At 38.7% G+C, this 20,251-nt stretch overlaps 1 protein-coding gene across 2 annotated transcripts in view; it reads left to right on the top strand.

The window, feature by feature from the left end:
• Positions 1-20,251, top strand: part of LOC127418404 (girdin-like) — a 40,725-nt gene that overhangs the window by 993 nt on the left and 19,481 nt on the right. The window contains exons 3-14 of one of the 2 annotated variants that reach the window (XM_051659056.1): positions 31-139; positions 10,409-10,478; positions 10,647-10,705; positions 10,871-10,954; positions 12,653-12,793; positions 12,920-13,056; positions 16,027-16,108; positions 16,207-16,365; positions 16,865-17,011; positions 17,286-17,466; positions 18,302-18,417; positions 18,514-18,603. In XM_051659056.1, coding sequence (XP_051515016.1) covers positions 31-139; positions 10,409-10,478; positions 10,647-10,705; positions 10,871-10,954; positions 12,653-12,793; positions 12,920-13,056; positions 16,027-16,108; positions 16,207-16,365; positions 16,865-17,011; positions 17,286-17,466; positions 18,302-18,417; positions 18,514-18,603 — 1,375 coding nt within the window. Of the gene's footprint in view, positions 1-30; positions 140-10,408; positions 10,479-10,646; positions 10,706-10,870; positions 10,955-12,634; positions 12,794-12,919; positions 13,057-16,026; positions 16,109-16,206; positions 16,366-16,864; positions 17,012-17,285; positions 17,467-18,301; positions 18,418-18,513; positions 18,604-20,251 lie in introns of those variants that run through there. The other variant, XM_051659057.1, reaches the window with a different exon arrangement.

Here is a 20,251-nt window from a genome sequence, read left to right as displayed (position 1 = left end):
GCTCTTTGTTTGTTTGTTTTTTTTAATCAGTGATCCCAATCCAAAAGTAGAGCAGATCTACTACAATGTGGGTGACGACAAGATTCTCAGAGTCCAGAACTTTTCCATCCTCAATCGACACCTGAGATCATACTATCAGGTAGTGAATTACACCATTAGTCATATCAGCTGTGCTGTTAAAATGATTCCTAGATCACATTAATGATGCTGAAAAATAACCAAAGAACTACCTGATTATTGTTTTTTTTATGCATCTTGATGCAGATTTTCTGTTACAATGGCACTGTAACGTATTTTCTTGCCTCGTGAGTGTTCATGAGATGTTGTGATGAACATGTGATGTTGTCAGTGGTTTAAGACAACAAACACTTTTCTCTCCATTACATACATCTCTCATACTGTAGAATACATGAGATGATACGCATAATATTGAACAGTTTGCACAGAACGCTTAAGTTGATACAACTTAAGAAATCTTGTTAGACAGGCTTCTCAATTTACGTAGACATTATGTTATAATGAGGGCGGATTTTAAGTCATGGCAACTTGATATTTTAAGTTCAGTTAAGACATTTACTTAAAGCATAATTAAGAAAATTAATTCAGCTCCAAAAAAGCCATGCAAACTGATGTCTTGCTTTTTTAAAGGAATGTTCCTGGTTCAGTACAAGTTAAGCTAAATGTGTCTCTCATTTATTTAAAAAAAAAAAAAAGAGCAAAAATCACAGTTACAGTAAAGGCATTTACAATGGAAGAGAATGGGGTTAGTCTGTAAAAAATAAAATACACACTGTTTCAGAAGTATAGCCAAAAGACGTAAACATTTAGTGTGATAAAATGTCTGTTATACCTGGATTGTAGGGTTTATGGCATCATTTCGTCATGACAGTGAAGTTGTAATATTGAATATAACTTGACACAGATAAGGTTAGTAAGTGATTTATCACATTTAAGTATGCTAACACTTATAATGTTTACTGTATGTCTTTTGGCTATACTTTTGAAACAGTATAATTTTTATTTGTAGAGTGCTTTTCACAACACACATTATTTTTAAAGCAGCTTTACAGAAAAAGACACTGTGTTAGAAAATTATGCTGTATGTCTTAAAGTCCTTATTATGCAGTTTTTTTATTTTTATTTTTATTTTTTATTAACAATTGTATTGATTCCAATCATAAAACATACAAACACAACATAAAAAACGTAATCAATTATTCACATTAAACCCCTCCCCCTGAACATTCCCACCCGACACAAACACGCACTACTGTGGTCACCAACAACTAGAACATAACAAAAAAAAAAAGAAAGAAAATAAAATAATAAAGAAAACATATATATATATATATATACATTCAAACAACATCAATAATACACATACCCAACTAAACTACAAATCTCTCTCCACAGCCCCTCCCTGAGAACCCTCCAAAAAAGCCAAATAACCCCCCCACTTCCTCACAAACAAATCCCCTTTTCCCAGCCTTCTAAAAAACATCTCCTCAAATGTCGCCACCTCTCCCATCTCCCCGCACCACTCCCTAAACGAGGGTGCCCCAGCCGACTTCCATCCCCTGAGGATGACTTTTCTGCCAATCATGACTCTGGCTAGGACACAACTTTTTAAATATCTGTCCCCAATATTAACAGCCATCCCATCACCCAGGATACAGAGTCTGGGGCAAAATTAAAATTGAGTGTCCAATACCTCACACATAAATTTCCGAACCCCCAACCAAAATTCCTGGATCTTAACACATCCCCAAAAAACATGTGTTGTGTCCCTGTCTTCTGATTGGAATCGCCAGCAGGTGGGTGTGTCTTTAAGACCCAACCTATACAATCTAGAGGGGGTCCAGTAGAATCGATGCAAAATCTTAAATTGCATCAGACGGACCCTTGCATCTCTAGATGTAGACTTGATGCTTTTTAGAATCTTAGCCCACACTCCCTCCTCCAATACCAAATTTAAATCTTTCTCCCATAATCTCTTGAGAGAAGACGAAGCTACATACCCCAGACTCTGAATTAACAGGGGGTAATACACCAGGGAGTAATGCCTCACGACCTTTTCCAAAAGCAGTAATCACCACTTCCAGCGTCTTTGCCGCTTTAGGGGGGTGTAAACTACTCCCAAAAATAGTACAGAACAGGTGGCGCAGCTGTAAATACCCAAAGAACTGAGATCTAGGAATCTTAAATTGTTGAACCAAATTTTCAAAAGATCTCAGCACTCCATTCTCATATAGTTCACTGAGTGTAGTAACCCCACAATCCACTCTGACCAACAGAAAGGGGACTTATTAATACCTAAATACTACATAATTTAGGGTTCAGCCATATGCTTGAGGGAACATTTAAATAAATGTCCGAATTAAACATTCTGGACACTTTTGTCCAAACCACGTGCAAATGCGAGATAATGGGGTGTGACTTAACTTCTCCGGTTAGTTTGGTAGAAAGGCTTTGATATGGCGAAATAGGGGCAAGGATTCCTGTTCAATACAAAACCAGGGAGGGGCCCTCTCAGGTGGAAGCGACCAATGAGCCAAATGTCTGAGACCGAATGCATAATAATAAAACAAAATCTTGGGTAGGCCTAGCCCACCTTTTTCAATCAGCCTATGCAATTTACTGAAATGTAATCTGGGACGTTTACCATTCCAAATAAAGGACTTCGCTATGCTATCAAATTGCTTGAAATAAGAGAGGGGGACATCTACAGGGAGAGACTGTAGCAGGTAGTTGAATTTTGGAATACAATTCATTTTAATAACATTAACCTTCCCAATCATAGATAAATATAATGAAGCCCACCTGCCCACATCGCTCGAAAATCTTTTTACTAAAGAATCAAAATTAACTCGAACTAAATCAAACAAATTTGCTGGGAATAATATGCCCAAACACTTATTGCCCTGTTTGGGCCACTGGAAGGCACCCGGTTGAAAAGCCGTTACTGGGCAGTATGCTGTAAGAGCCAAAGCTTCGGATTTAGACCAACTGACTCTGTAACTTGAGAATTTAGAGAAGGAATTAATAATCCTTTGGAGGCCTACCACCCCTGGAGTTCGCTAGTTCGCTAGTTCGAATCCCAGGGCGTGCTGAGTGACTCCAGCCAGGTCTCCTAAGCAACCAAATTGGCCCGGTTGCTAGGGAGGGTAGAGTCACATGGGGTAACCTCCTCGTGGTCGCTATAATGTGGTTTGTTCTCGGTGGGGCACATGGCGAATTGAGCATGGTTGCCGCGGTGGATGGCGTGAAGCCTCCACACGCGCTATGTCTCCGTGGCAACGCGCTCAACAAGCCATGTGATAAGATGCGCGGGTTGACTGTCTCAGACGCGGAGGCAACTGGGATTCGTCCTCCGCCACCTGGACTGAGGCGAATCACTACGCCGCCACCACGAGGACTTAGAGCGCATTGGGAATTGGGCATTCCAAATTGGGAGAAAAAGGGGAAAAATCCCCAAAAAAAATAAATAAAAATAATAATCCTTTGGAGGCAAAGCATAGATCAAGTGGGGTCAGAGACGAATAATAAAATATCTGCGTAAAGCAAAAGCTTATGCACCACACCTCCCGCCATCACCCCTGGAAAATCCTCCTCCTTTCTTAGCGCGGCTACTAATGGTTCCAGGGCAAGACAGAACAATAATGGAGAAAGAGGTCAACCCTGCCGGGTGCCCCTATCCAGAGTAAAATAATCTGAAATTAATTCATTTGTTTGTACCACCACTACCGGGTGTCTATAAAGTAACTTAATCCATTCAATAAAAGTATTTCCGAACCCGTACATTTCCAAAACCTTAAAAAGATAATCCCATTCTACCATATCAAATGCCTTTTCACGTCAAGTGAGATGGCAGCGACTGGAGTCTGATCATGGATGAAATGCCTTATGTTATCAGAAGAGTTGCTGCCCTGAATGCAATCCCACCTGATCTGTATGTATAAGAGATGTCATAAATTTACTTAATCGGTTAGCCAAAGTTTTTGACAAAATTTTAACATCTAGCTGGATCAGGGAAATTGGACGGTAACTCTTACACTCGCTTGGATCTTTGTCCTTTTTAAGAATCAGACTGATCCGGGCTTGCGTCATGGTTGGTGGAAGCTTTCCATTCTTTAATGATTCCGTATAATCTTCTAACAAAAGTGGAGCCAGTTCTGTAGCATAAGATCTAAAAAATTCAGCGACAAAGCCATCTGGCCTGGACCCTTGCCTGTAGGTAAGGCCTTAATTACCTCGTCAAGCTCCTCCAAGGTTATCTCAGAATCAAGAGAATACTTTTGCTCAGTTGTCAGTTTAGGGAGTTCTAATGGTTCCATAAAGTTTCTAATATCTTCATCAGTAGACAAAGATGTGGAACTATAAAGATCAAGATAGAATTCTTTAAAAGCATTATTAATATCAATGGCCGATGTAAAAATTTCACCACCAGCAGATTTCACTTAGGGAATGGTAGAAAAAGACTCTCTCTGCTTTATATATCTAGCCAAAAGCTACCCTGCTTTGTCCCCCAACTCAAAATATGACTGTCTTGCAGTAAATAACCAAAACTCCACCTTCCACAACAAAATAGTATTATATCTGTATTTCAATCGGGTCAGTTCTCTGAGGCCATGAGAAGACATTCGGCGCTTCAGCTCTTTTAATATTCCCTTCCAACTCCACAAGTTCTCGTGCTTTGGATTTTTTGATGAATGAGGCATACTGTATGATCTGACCCTTAAAAACTGCCTTAAGTGCCTCCCACATTTCAACATTTGTTGGAAATCAGGATTTTGCAAAAGGGATACATTAAAGCGCCAAATATGATTTCTTTTTCTCCATTTGTGGCAACACCTCTAAACTCACCAGGGCATGATCTGAGACTAAAATGTTTCCAATTGAGCAATCAACAACAGATGAAATGAGGGACTTAGATATATAAAATATATATATATATATATATATATATTCTACAATAAATCTTCTGGACTGATGAAAAAAATGTATAGTCCCTACCAGATGGGTTCAAAAGTCTCCAAATATCTGTAAGACCAAGATTTTTACACATCCTGTGAAGTGTCAGTGTTGCTCTAGTGGGTTTACACACTTTTGCTTCACTATGATCAAGTACTGAATCCATCAATAGATTAGTTGTCTCCTCCCAATATTATATCATGAGGGGTGCCAGTGGCTTGCAACATCCCTTCAAGATCTATAAAAAAGCCCTGCACATCAGTGTTAGGTGCGTAAATATTAGCCAAAATCAACCTTTGCCCCGAATTTCTGCTAAAACAGTAATAACTCTTCCTAATTTATCTTTAATCTGTTTGAGACATTTGAATTGTAGATGTTTACTTATCAATGTAATGACTCCCCTGCTCTTACTTGAGCCAGCACTAAAGAAAACATGTCCACCCCATATCTTCCCAAATTTTCAGCTTCCAGCGGGGGAAGATGCGTTTCTTGAAGAAACACTATATTATATTTCCTTCATTTAAGAAAATAAATAACCTTCCTTCTTTTTATGGGGTGCCCCAACCCATTCACATTCCACGTGGAGAGAAACAATCCACTCATATTAACATTTGACATTTTACATATTAGAAAAATAGATTGTGTGTCAAAAACAAGATTATAAAGATCACATTCCAACATTAGTGCAACAGTCAAACCCTGAACTTTCCCCAGAACAAAAAAAAAACAGAAAAAAGAAAAACATGCGCATTAACCCCGCGTCCATCCCTCTAAACTCAAACAGTCCATGCACACCTACGAAAGTCCCCACGACAACTTTGCCATCAGATTGCTCAATTTTGTGAGACAGAATTACATAACAGAAAATAATCTATAAAACAAACTCCAGCCAATAGGCAGGATAAACACAAAGAACGTGTAGATTCATTCACAAAACTGTCCCGGAGGTGTGTTCCTCCATAAAACAAGCTCCAGCCGCTAGAAAAAAAAAGTTGCCTCGGGCAGTCAAACGAATGTTCAGTGAGCCGGCTGTTCATGAGTGCAGCAGATGACCTAATCATTCCAATGTCCTGCAAAAAATACTCCACAAAACAAGCTCCAGCCAATAGGAGGCATAAACACAAGGCACGTGCAGATTCATCCACAACTGTCCCGAAGGAGTGTTATTCCACAAAACAAACTCCAGCCACTAAAAGAAACAAAACAGGCGCCCTGTTTCCTTGGACGGTCAAGTGTATGTTCAGTGAGTCAAGCTCACTTGGGAGCAACGTGAGAAACACACCATGACTTCCTCAGTCCATTGATTTTATGAAAGACATTGCTTGTTGTGGGCATGTAAATATTTTGCGGCCATCCTTAGTATCTATTCTCAATTTAGCTGGAAACATCAGTGCAAAAGAAACCTTCCGTTGATGTAAGAGATTCTTGCATTCTTGAATCGATCACGTTTCTCTCTTGTCGAATTCGCAAAGTCTGGGAACAAGAAAATGTTGTGGTTCTTCCAAGAAAGCCTTCCTTTACTCCTCGCCTCGCATAACACGAGATCTTTATCGGATGATCTCAGAAATTTGGCTAGAATTGATCGGGCCCTGTCTCCTTCCACAGATCTCCGAGCCGGGACCCTGTGAGCTCTCTCGATTTCCAGCTTATGGCCTGTTATTTTGAGCAGACTCGGAAAGCACTCGTCTAGGAATTTCACCATATCTCGGCCTTCGTCATGCTCAGGAATTCCAACAATTCAGACATTGTGTCACCGATTACGATTTTCCCAAAGGCGTTCCAAATCTACTTTGGTCGCTAGCGGGTTAGCAGCTAATTCCCTCTCCGATGACTCCAGATAATCGATCCGTTTCTCAACGTCCCCGATTCTTGTAACCAACTCAGAGAATTCCATACCAGTAATCGATCAATGTATTACCACAGGATCCTCCAAGTCTGCCACAACCTTCGTCAGCATCACAGACATACTCGCCAGGTGCCGCTGAATTTCTCCCGCCGCACCGTCCAAACTGAGTCCCTGGTCTGTGGCCCTGTCTGGGGTATCAGCTTGAGCACTTAAGTGTCTTTTAATATCTCCAGAGTCTGAGGATTTTGAATTCTTTGACATGTTGACTTCCTAGAACAGTTATGAAGCAGGGTGTATCGAATCTCACCAGTTTAAGACACAAAAAGAATTAAAAACTAGCAAAGTGCGCAGAGATCGCCGTTCACACGTCCGACCCCCGCATGGCGCCACGCGACTCCTATTGTGCAGTTTTAACAGTGGTTTAACCAGTGTGTATTGTAACATTTATGAACTGGCCCCATTCACTTCCAATTCAGTGCCTCACTGTAACTGCAATTTTTGCTCTTTTGTTTTTAAATAAATGTGGAACGAGCCAGTGTTATTTTATGTGGTAATCAACATTATGCCACAAATGCGGTCAATTGAGCTTAACTTACACTGAACCAGGAACATTCCTTTTTTTAAGAACTCCTTTTTTTTACAATGTATGATTGGTTTGAATGTGAGTAATATGAATGTATATAGATTTCTGAATAGATTACACAAATATCTTTTATTGCTTGGGAATATAGTCAATGAATGGACAGTTCACTAATGTATTAAACAGCATGTACTGCCCTGTAGCTGTAGAACAAGTTAGCCATACACTTATTAGTTTTTTTCTCTTCTTGTTTCACTTCTTGTTTCAAATGTCCTGCTGTGGACATGTTTTTCTCACTGTTATTTTAACACAAAGCGCATATAAATAACACAGACTATTTTTTATCTCATTTCAGGACATTTTTAAATGACAAAAGAAATATTGTGTGATTTCTTGTTATACAGAACCAACATTTAATGTTTGTTATTGACACCCATAAAATAAGTTAGGTTTAATAAGTTGAGTTAAGGGGAGTCTCGTGACGTCATGCGAGGATTGGACGTGTGAACGGCGAGCTCTGCGCACTTTGCTAGTTTTAATACTTTTTATGACATAAACCGGTGAGTTTCGATACACTCTGTTCCATAACTGTCCTAGGAGGACAATATGTGAAAGAATTCAAAATCCTCAGGCTCTGGAGACATTTTTATTCTTTTTCTCCCCAATTTGGAATGCCCAATTCCCACTACTTAGTAGGTCCTCGTAGTGTCATGGTTACTCACTTCATTCCAGGTGCGGAGGACAAGTCTCAGTTGCCTCCGCTTCTGAGACAGTCAATCCGTGCATCTTATCACGTGGCTCGATGTACATGACACCGCAGAGACTCCCAGCATGCGGAGGCTCATGCTACTCTCCGCGATCCATGCACAACTTACCACATGCCCCATTGAGAGCGAGAACCACTAATCGCAACCACGAGGAGGTTACCCCATGTGACTCTACCCTCCCTAGCAACTGGGCCAATTTGGTTGCTAAGGAGTCCTGGCTGGAGTCACTCAGCACACCCTAGATTCAAACTCGCGACTCCAGGGGTGGTAGTCAGTGTCAATACTCGTGAGGCGAGGAGTAAAGGAAGGCTTTCTTGGAAGAACCACAACATTTTCTTGTTCCCAGACTTTGCGAACTCGACAAGAGAGAAACGTGATCGATTCAAGGAATGCAAGAAACTTTTACATCAACGGAAGGTCACTTTTGCACTGATATTCCCTGGTATTGGAGGAGGGAGTGTGGGCTAAGATTCTAAAAAACGTCAAGTCTACATTTAGAGATGCAAGGGTGCGCCTTATGCAATTTAAGATTTTACATCAATTCTATTTGACCCCCTCTAGATTGTATAGGCTTGGTCTCAAAGACACACCCACCTGCTGGGGATACCAGTCAGAAGATGGGGACACAACCCATGTTTTGTGGTGGTGTGTTAAGATCCAAGAATTTTGGTTGAGGGTTCAGAGTTTTATGTGTGATGTATTGGGCACTCAAATTTAATTTTGCCACAGACTCTGTATTTTAGGCGATGGGGCGGTCATTAATATAGGGGATAAATGCATACAAAATTGTGTCCTAGCCAGTGTTATGATCGGCAGACAGATCATATTTAGGGGATAGAAGTCGGCTGAAGCGCCCTTGTTTCAAGAGTGGCACACAGAGATGGGCAGGGTAGTGGCATTTGAAGGAATGTCATATAGAAGGTTAGGTAACATGGATTTATTTAATAAAAAATGGGGCAACTATTTAGCCTTTTTAGAAGGTTCTCGGGGAGGGGCAGTAGAGGGAAATTTGTAGTTTTAAATGTATGATTTTATTTTATTATTTATTCTTAAGTGTTTCCTCTTGTATGTTTTTTTTGTATTTTTTTTTTGTTGTATTTTTTGTATTTTATTTTTTTATTTGTATGTGTGTATACATTCATTTTGTGTTGGACCACTGGATGTTTGTAGTGTATGGGGGGGGAGGGGGGACAGACAGACTTATAATTTGATATAATTTGATTCTGTGTGTATGTTCTGTTTCTTCAATTCTGTTTTTTGAATCAATAAAATGTAAATAAAAAAATAATAAAATAAGTTGACTTAAGTTTGCGCACTGGTCTGTGTAAGAATATATCAGTGCTTAAAACAGAGATAAGAATAAGTCTTTCATTGATTCATAAATTATATTGTTATTAGTAAGAAATATTTTATTAGGTTTAATTAGAATAAAAAAAATCTCATTATTTGAAAAAATCTTACATAATATAAAAAGCCTGCAGCAAAAACCTCAAATTTGGTATTGTTGTGTTGATCTGAATATTTGACCAACTCTTTTAATAACACAAATGATGCGTTCCAGTTGCACAGCTGTTGTTTTATTTTTGAAAAAAGTAGCATATTAACAACTACACTGTAAACAAGTATGAGGAAATAGCATTTTAAAGGAGGTGACCACTGGTGAATTTGTTAAATGGTTAGCTAATTTCTACATACACATTTACAATGTTTTACCATGTTTTTTAGATATGGTAGCATTGTAATACCATGGTTTTTGGACATGCTTCATGGTGATAGCTTGGTATTCTTTGAATCACCATGGAGTGCCATGTATGTAAATACCATTGTATATCAATTTTGGTAATCATTCAGTACCATGATATAAAATTACCATGGTATTACCATATAATACTGTCACTGTGCAATGATACCATCCCAGTACTTTTTGTAAGGGAAGGTAGTTTTAAAAGCATTATTACTGTATTGCTAAATTACTACTATAGCTACTGTAATAATAGGTTTATTACTGAATGAGGTGTCACTTGTTGCAGATTATAACTATCTTGCTTGTTTTCTTGTTTTACTACAAAAATAGAAGATAGTAGCACACTTTGGGTCATGTGTGGATAACGCGTGTCTTCTCTGCTCTAATGTGTGTTTTATTTTTTATTGAAAACATCTTACTTGTATTGGTTGGGATGACAGGAGAACACCAATGGGGGTTTACTGCCTGTCATTTCTTTCATGCGTTTTTTTCTCTTTTAGGAGAATCTACAGCAGCTGCTGCTGATGTCTTTACCAAATGTTGCTGTTTTAGGTCGAGATCCCCTGACAGGTGTGATGCTGTCATCTGTCATATAACTTCAAAACAGGATAATTTTCCTTCTCCAACTGTTTATTAACAATTCATAAAAATACAAGAAAGACCCAAACAAAAATGCAAATGTCTAAGATTAACATATACTGTGTTAATGTGTCTCGTTGGTTTCCCTCATGTCAACAGAGGGCGCTGTTGCAGAGCTGAGGAGACTGCTACTGTTATTGCTGGGCTGTGCTGTACAGGTAACCATTGTAAATATACTGCATGCTCACACACATATCTGCTGTCTTCAGAAATTTGCTCCTTAGATATTACCCTGTAAAATTAATGAGAGTGCAATGTTGATAAACATGCCTATGCTTACTGTGTGAAATTATCTCTCTGTTCCCATGATTTGTTGTCACTAGTGTGAAAGGAAGGAAACTTTCATTCAGCAAATTCAGTGCTTGGATATCGACACGCAGGCAGAGATTGCCCTTTGCATACAGGAGGTCAGTGCCAGGACTGTTGATAACATTTAATGTTCATGAAGAACTGAGAGAGTGTACTGTTCATCCTTTTAAAACATAAAGTCAAAATGTCAGTTTTAAGGCTTTAAGTGCTGTACATGACTATTAGCTATGAGGTCATCTACTGTATATGCTAGTGTACTCTTAAAAGTTGACAACAAACTTTTAGCAGCTATTTTAGAAGCATTTACAATTTACATTCAGATTTTTCAGCAAAATGGCCAAAAATGTTGTTGACTCATTTTGCACTGAGGGGCGTATCCAAATGTTTGTTCAATAAAGTGCTCTCTAGAGTGAGAATGTCCCTCCCTCAATACCAGCAATTAGCAAGTAGCAAGCTCAGGCCGGATTCACATACACCTTGAGCGGGGCATCTTGGCACCCATGTTAACAGATTACAGCTTTCACATTGCGAGCAGGAGCCACGAGGTGTAGCGCCCCAGATGCGTCCCATTGAGCAGATAGTTTCGGCATTGAGCCCATTTTTATCGGCAATTAACCAATCATGACCAAGTACGCTGATAAACATAAACAAGTGCACATGACTGCCCGCTGTTGTCGTTGAAGCAACAGTTTACCTCATTTGGATTTGCAAGGCCACAACACTGGATGAATGATTGTGGAGGTATCAATTACTCTCTCTAAATATATATATATATAATTTAAGGCTTTATTAAAGAATATATTTGCCGTAGGAACCTAGAGCTAACTTTTTTTTCTGCGCACAGCCATGGTTCTGTTTTCGTGGCCAATGTGAAAGTCCAACGCGACTACGTTGTTCACGCCCCTCTCACGAAGTATGTGTGAATCAGGCATCACTGCTGTGATTTAAACTGTTAAGGCTATTATTGGCTATTTAAGTAAAGGACAAGCCCTTAGATAAACATGACCTGCCCCAACATCCTGTTTCAAAACACTGTAAAAATGTTTTGTCAGGTAACTTTAAAAATGTGATTCATGTGGAAATTAACTGGTTTTATTCAATAATGTAATTTAATCGGAATAAATTTACCTGACAAATTAGGCTACACCAACAAAAGGAATTTCCCCTTTTTCTCCCCAATTTGGAATGCCCAATTCCTAATGCACTCTAAGTCCTCGTGGTGGCATAGTGACTCAATCTGGGTGGCGGAGGACGAATCTCAGTTGCCTCTGTGACTGAGACAGTCAATCTGCGCATCTTATCATGTGGCTTGTTTAGCATGTTACTGCGGAGACATAGCACGTGTGGAGGCTTCATGCTATTCTTGCGGCATCCACGCACAACTCACTACGCGCCCCACCGAGAGTGAACCACATTATGGCAACCACGAGGAGGTTACCCCATGTGACTCTACCCTCCCTAGCAACCAGGCCAATTTGGTTGCTTAGGAGACCTGGCTGGAGTCACTCAGCACACCCTGGATTTGAACCTGCGACTCCTGGGGTGGTATTCAGCGTCTTTACTCGTTGAGCTACCCAGGCCCCCACAAAAGGAATTTTTAATGAGTTAAATCAAATATGAATAGATCCTTGAGGTCACATTTGCAGGTTACCACTTTTTACAGTGTGGGAAATGTGTCAGCTAGTCGTGAACAAATATAAAATATATCAACAAAGTTGTGAACATCCTCTCAAACTAAAGAGTATTTCTTCATTTTTTTATGCTAATCACTAACCCAGTGATTCATCATGCTCCAGGTGACCCAGGACCCGAGTGCTGTGCTTCCCCTGGAGTTTGGAGACATGTGTGGACTGAATGGGGCAGAGCTGCAGAGTCTCTTCTGCTCCATGGCCAAACAGATCCAGAGTCTGCATGCTCAACGAGACACACACTTGGAGGTGAGAGAAGAACCTATATCTAACTACTGTATATCTGTGAATTCATGTTTCAGCTGAAGTAGGTGAGGATGAATTTAATTATAACAGAAGGCATTCATTAGCTTTGCATGTCTCTGTATGATTTAGAGGATAGCAGAGCTTTATCAGGAACGGGAATCATCTACATCCCATATAACCACGTCAAGCGGGTTTGGACCTCCAGAGGGACTGGCTGTGCAGCTGGCAGACAGCAAAGCTAAACTTCGTCGACTCAAACAGGAACTGTGAGTTTATTTGTTACTGCATATTTGACACTTTATCTGTACTGTCTGGATGGGCAATACATTTCCATATTTTTCAAGTCCCCATTATTATTGTTATTAAGTTATTTATTAAATTAATCCCAGCTTAAAGGAAAAGTTCAGCCAAAAAGGAAAATTCATTTACTCACCCTCATGCCATTCTAGATGTGTTTGACTTTCTTTCTTCTGCTGAACACAAATGAAGATTTTTAGAAGAATATCTCAGCTATGTTGGTGTAAGTGAATGGTGTCCAGACTCAGAAGGTCCAAAAAGCACATAAAGGAAGCATAAAAAGTAATCCATACAACTCCACTGGTTAAATCCATGTCTTCAGAAGCGATCTGATAGATGTGGGTGAGAAACAGATCAATATTAAATTTCTTTTTTACTATCAGTCTCCACCTTTGACCAGTCCGACCAGTAGATGGATGAATGTGAAAGTGACACACAATGTTGAAGTAAAAGTTTAGATTTTCAGTAAAAAAGGACTCAAGTATTTGCATGTTTCTCACCCACACCTATCGTATCACTTCAAAAGATATGAGTCTTATGGATTACATTTATGCTGTCATTATGTCCCTTTTGGACCTTCAAATTTCTGGTCACCATTCATTTGTGAGTACCTACAGACCAGAGATATTCTTCTAAAAATCTTCATTTGTGTTCAGTAGGAGAAAGAAAGTCACATGCATCTGGGATGGCATGAGGGTGAGTAAATGATGTGAGAATTAACATTTTTGGGTGAACTATTTCTTTAAGGTGCAAAGGAAACTATAAAGCTGTGTCCCAAATAATGCACTGTATAGATAGCATGCACAAAGCCATAAAGTGTATACATTTTCAAAGTGTAGTATCGTCCCAAATGGAACACTTAATGTTTTTTTACTAGAAGGAAGCATTCGCTGTTTAACAGCTGAAGGAAGTGACTTTTATGCTTGTGATGTGTTGCCGCTATCTTAGCATGTTAGCCAAGCTCTATCTGTCTATCTGTCTGTCTGTCTGTCTGTCTGTTTATCTATCTATCTATCTATCTATCTTATCTATCTATAGTGCTGTGAAAATCTTTTACCCCTTCCTGATTTCTTCTATTTTTGTGTATTTTAATACTAAATTGTTTTAGATCTTCAAACGAGATATAACATAAAATAAAGGCAACCTGAGTAAACACAAAATGCAGTTTTAAAATATATATTTTGTTATTGAAGCAAAAAAGTTATCCAACACCTATATCACCAATGTGAAAAACTAACTTCCCCCTTAAACTTAATAGCTGGTTGTGCCACCTTTAGCAGCAACAACTGCAACCAAACATTTATGATAACTGGAAATCAGTCTTTCACAATGCTGTGGTGGAATTTTGGCCCACTCTTCTTTGAAGAACTACTTTAGTTCAGCCACATTGGAGGGTTTTTGAGCATGAACTGCCCGTTTAAGGTCTTGCCACAGCATCTCGATTGGGTTCAAGTCAGGACTTTGGCTAGGCCACTCCAAAACTTTAATTTAGCTTTTTTTGAGCCATTCAGATTTACGCCAGATGTAACAGGACCCCTGTCTTTCAAAAAGTTCCACTTTCAACTCATCATTCCACAGAACATTCTTCCATAATGTTTGAGGAACATCAAGGTGTGTTTTGGAAAAATTCAGCCATAATGTTCTTCTGGGTTAGCAGTGGTTTTCGCCTTGCCACTCTTCCATAAATGGCATTTTTGGCCAGTGTCTTTCTGATAGTGGAGTCATGAACAGTGACCTTTATTGATGCGAGAGAGACCTGCATTTCCTTGGATGTTGTCCTTGGCTTTTTTGTGACTTCCTGGATGAGTCGTCGCTGTGGTCTTGGAGGAATTTTGGAAGGTCGGCCACTTCTGGGAAGGTTCACTACTGTGCCAAGTTTTCTCCATTTGGAGATAATGGATCACACTGTGGTTCTTTGGAGCCCAGAGCCTTTGAAATAGCTTTGCAACCCTTCCCAGACTGATGTATTTCAATCACCTGTTTTCTCATAATTTCTGGAATTTCTTTCGACCTTGGCATAGTGTGCTACTGGGTGAACTTCATGCTGCTGAAAAAGTTCTATTTAGGTGTTGATTTGATTGAACAGGGCTGGCAATATTCAGGCCCGGGTGTGTCTATTCCAGCTGAACCCCATTATGAATGCAGTTTCATAGATTTGAGGATTTAGTAACTGAGAGGGCAAATACATTTACATTTACATTTATTCATTTGGCAGACACTTTTATCCAAAGCGGCTTACAAAAGAGGAAAACATAAGCGAATCATCTTAGGAGACAGTGGTATGAAAAAGTGCTGTATTACAAAGTATCACTAGCATCATAATAGTATTCAAAACAGAATAAAGTGCAACAGGAATTTTTTATTTGTATTTTTTCAATGACTGGTTAAGTGCTCATGGAAAAGATGTGTTTTTAGTTGTTTTTTGAAGACAGAGAGTGAGTCAGCTTCACGGATGGAGTTGGGAAGGTCGTTCCACCAACGTGGTACGATGAAGCTGAAAGTCCGGGAAAGTGTTTTGGTGCCTCTTTGTGTTGGTACAACAAGGCGACGTTCCTTAGCCGACTATTTCACACAGGCCCAGTTGGTATTGGATAACCTTTTTGCTTCAATATATAACTATTATTTAAAAACAGTATTTTGTGTTTACTCAGATTGCCTTTGTTTTATGTTAGATTTTGTTTGAATTTTAGTATGACATACAGTATACACAAAAGCAGAAGAAATCGGGATAGGGGCAAATACTTTTTCAATCAGTCAATCAATCAATCAATCAATCAATCAATCAATCAGTCAATTGTCAGTTAGTCAGTCTGTCTGTCTGTCTGTCTTGACAAACTTTACCTATCTAGTTATTTTTGCAATCCTGCTTGGTGGCACTAATGACACAGAACTGACACACTTAAGCTAAAAAGATAATTACACATCAAAATGCTTGACAGAGAGGACAAAGGTGATCAACTACTGGACTACAAGCAAGAAGTGCAAACTATGGAGGAAGAGATAAAGAAACTACAGAAGGAAGTGAGCATGCTCTAATACATGATTAATAAATGTATTGTTTGATAGGGACAAATTACTGACATCCGATTTTATGTGCTGTGTGCGTTTGGTTGGGTCAGAACCGAGTGTTGCAGGTTGAAGCGCGTGTGAGTCGGGGGCTTAAGGATGAGTTGGACTGTCTGCGAGAGCGTGCAGGCAGAGTGGAGCAACTGCAAGTGGAGCTGAAAAACTGCACACATCGACTCCGCAGTATGGAGCTGTACCACACCCAGTTAAAGGTAGACACATACATCAGACTGGAATTAGGAATGATGACATGGAATTTAATTTGGAAATTAATTTCCATTTGATTTGGAAATATCTGGGGGCATGATTAAGTTATTTACTCATTATTTTTTATTACTTTGTTTTATAATAAAAGGGATAGTTTACCCAAAAATGAAATTTCTGAAAAGGCAGAATGTTAGTGACTGACAGCCTCAGTCAATATTCTCTTTCATTGTTTCTTATATCCATGCAATGAAAGTGACTGAGGCTCTCATTGTAGTCACATGGGTTTGAGACAACATGACGGTAAGTAAATAACAACAGAATTTATATTTGTGTGAACTAACCATTTAAATGTGTTAAATTGACAGCCCTAATATTTAGTTACTTATGACATGTATATTGGCAAATGATCAGTGTCATAGAACAAAAGAGATAAAAGAAACTGTGGCAATGTAAAACAAGTTTAGTTTGTTTACAGTAATTATCGGTTTATTTGGTCCTCTACAGGAGCAGCAGCTGTACTGTGCCTCACTGCAAGAGAACAAAGCTCTGCTGGAGGAGCAGCTGGCCGACACTCGTGCACGCTGCACAGCTCTGCGCGAACTAGAGAAAGAAAATCTTCTTCTCAGGCAGAAACTCATGGATATGGAGGGTGTATGCATGACTTTATTAACACTCTTATGGTTTTATGGCATGCTTCAATTTGTGGCTGTGGAGCTAGATTTTGATTAATTAAAGTTAAATGAAGTTTGTAATTTTTCTGATGTTAAAATAATTTCTCCTATCCCAGCTTAGTATGCAGAGACAACTATTAGTAAATCAGTAGTAGGTTTGTGACACAGCAGCATTGACTCGACTTTTAGAGAGTCGTGTTCTTCTAAAATGAAAGAGATATATTTGATAGGGGTATATAATTGAATGTGTGTAGGAGCGTGATGTGGAGAGACAGAGTGTGGACGAGCTTCTGGAAATGAATATGAGTCTACAGGTGGATCTTCAACGTCAGGCTCATTCTTTGGATGTCAGTCCGAGTGTGACTCATCAACACTTTCTCCAGTCAGAGCCAGAGTCTGACGAGGAAGTTCAGGAAATAAATATCCCTCAGATTGGTAGGTTTAAATTATGCTCAATTAGCTATTATGACTCATGCTGTCGCCATGTCATTGATTTCATGACTTAAATCATGTATTTGTATACCCAGCTGTCTTTCTTACCTTAGTAATAGATATTTCGGAATACATCTACATTGCTAACACTCTCTCTAAAAGGAATAGTCCCACCAAAAATCTAAATTCTGTCATCATTTACTCACACTCAAGTCATTCCAAACCCCGAATTACTTTTTCTTCAGTGGAGCAAAAAAGAGAATTATTAGGTTATTGGAATTATTAGAAAGACATTTAGCAGATTGACCTGGGTGAGCTTTTACAGACAATTAAAATAAAAGGGACAGTGTTGAGCTACAAAAATGACAAAAAAGCACCAAAAAAGTATAAAAATAGTCCATATGACATATTCAAACTTTTTGATCAGTTACATGACACGGTAATAGCATTCATCTTTTTATATGCAAAATTAAGAGCTGCAGGGAAGATTATTAGTGAATATCAACTTTAAATTTCCGTCTAGAAGACTTGTATTATAGTGCACAATATAGGCAAAAAGTTGTATGGATGACTTTTATGATACTTTTATGGTGTCTTTTTTTGTGTGTCATTTTTAAAGCTCGACAGTGTCTGTCCCGTTAATTTTTTCATATTCGCTTTTTGTATGGAAAAGAAGAGTGTAAAAATCCTGCCTAACTTCTAGCACAGAAGAATATAAATCATATGGGTTTGGGACATCATGAGGGTGAGTAAATATTTACAGAATTTACATATTTGAATGAACTGTTCCCTTTAATACGCATATGTGTACATGCACGTCTGCCTTGCTTTCATTTAGATCTGAAGCCGTTGAGTGAAGAGGTAAATGAAGCTTCCTCGCTGAGGCTTTTGGGAGCTGAAAATGAAAACGCTGAACTTAGGAGACGACTAGAGCGCCTGCAGGCTGAACAGGAGGTCAGAGGTCAAGGACATCTTACAAGTTTCATCATCTGATACAGATTGACCGCTGTGTAAATTCCCATATTTCCCATGTTCCCATCCCTCATGTAGGCTCAGCACGCCAGCTCCCCCGAGGTAATTGAAGAGCTCCAGGGACGGACGGATCAACTCTCACAAGAGCTTCAAGACACACTGAGAGAGGTTACACGCTTTAGATCAGGGGTCCCCAAACTTTTTTCTGCAAGGGCCACATAATTTTTCCTTTCTTTGATGGGGGTTTCGCCATTTTGTCGTCTCTTTGAATTTTCTCGCTGGCTCACGCGTCACCTATTCGATCGCGATGGCACGTTATGTTGAACGAATGTTGGTAGGTGAATTTTACAAATAATTAGGCTATGTTAATAACTAAGGGAAATTTTAGTTTGAAAGCCAACCTTTATTATCAAATACAGACATGATATAAGTAAAACATATATTTAAAATTGCATTTTAAAATTACAAAATATGTCTCTGGCATTGTTCAGAGGACCGATCCAAATGTGGGGGTGGGCCGCATTCGGCCTGCAGGCCTTAGTTTGGGGACCGCTGCTTTAGATGGAGAGGAGGATTTAAGTGAAGCACAACAAATCTGATAGGCTGATCAGGGTCTTGTATCACCCAAAACAGGTATATTAACGCAATAAGGTGTAAAATGTAGTGCTTAAAACCCCTTTACCAGTGATAAAATCACTGTAATGCAAGGACTTGCATGGCTTATTGCTTTTTTGAAGCAGTGATGACAACAGCAATATGATAAAAGACACCAATGTCCAATAAACAGTTACATTTATTATTAATAATTAACAGAATAAATAATTCTTCCACCAAGTAATACAGTTAATAATCCTAACTGTAGGAGTTTGCCGTTACCAAGCAATTTTGCTATTTATTTATTTTTATTATAAAGAGAGCTGTCAATTCAAAGCATTAATTTACTGTGATTGTTTATAATATAAAATATTATGCAGATTTCTGTCAACTGCAGGCTTGTTTAATGATATGGGAATAAAACAAACAATATATTGACTTCTAAAGCCACTTTTTTAATTGTCTAATCAATGCTTTACTCGTCTGCCACAATAATGCAATATATTTCAATCTGAATATATAAATTATTATATTTATTTTAGGCCCTAAATATTATATTTATAATTATTTAAATTATATAATTTATATAATTATTTATATAACTATGTAAAATTTATATTGAATTATTTTTATTTGGGGGCCTTTCTCAGCAAATAATGATATATGCAATTAATTTGATTAATTAATCTGCATGTCATGTATTTGTTAAAGGGATAGTTCACCCAAAAATGAAAATTATCTCATCATTTACTCACCCTCCTGGCATCCCAGATGTGTATGACTTTCTTTCTTCTGCAGAACACAAATTAAGGCTTTTAGAAGAATATCTCAGCCCTGTAGGTCCATACAATAAGTGAATGGGTGCCAAAAATTTTAAGCTCCAAAATCCACATAAATGGAGCATAAAAGTAATCCATAGGACTCCAGTGGTTAAATCCATATCTTCAGACATAATATGATAGGTGTGGGTGAGAAACAGATCAGATTTGTAAGTCATTTTTTATCATAAATTCTCCTCCCTGCCCAGTATGGGGCGATATGGACAAAGAATGTGAATCACTATAAATGAAGAAGAAGAATGTGAAAGTGAAAGTGAAGAGGAGATTGACTGAGCAGGGAGGAGAATTTATCATCGAAAAAGATCTCTTTCTATTGATCTGTTTCTCATCCACACCTATCATATCGCTTCTGAAGATATGGATTTAACCACCAGAGTCATCTG

This window comes from Myxocyprinus asiaticus, chromosome 27, assembly GCF_019703515.2.
Source record: "Myxocyprinus asiaticus isolate MX2 ecotype Aquarium Trade chromosome 27, UBuf_Myxa_2, whole genome shotgun sequence".
Classification (NCBI taxonomy): Eukaryota; Metazoa; Chordata; class Actinopteri; order Cypriniformes; family Catostomidae; genus Myxocyprinus; species Myxocyprinus asiaticus.
Note: the sequence above shows the minus strand (reverse complement) of the source record. Positions and strands in the feature narration are given on the sequence as shown.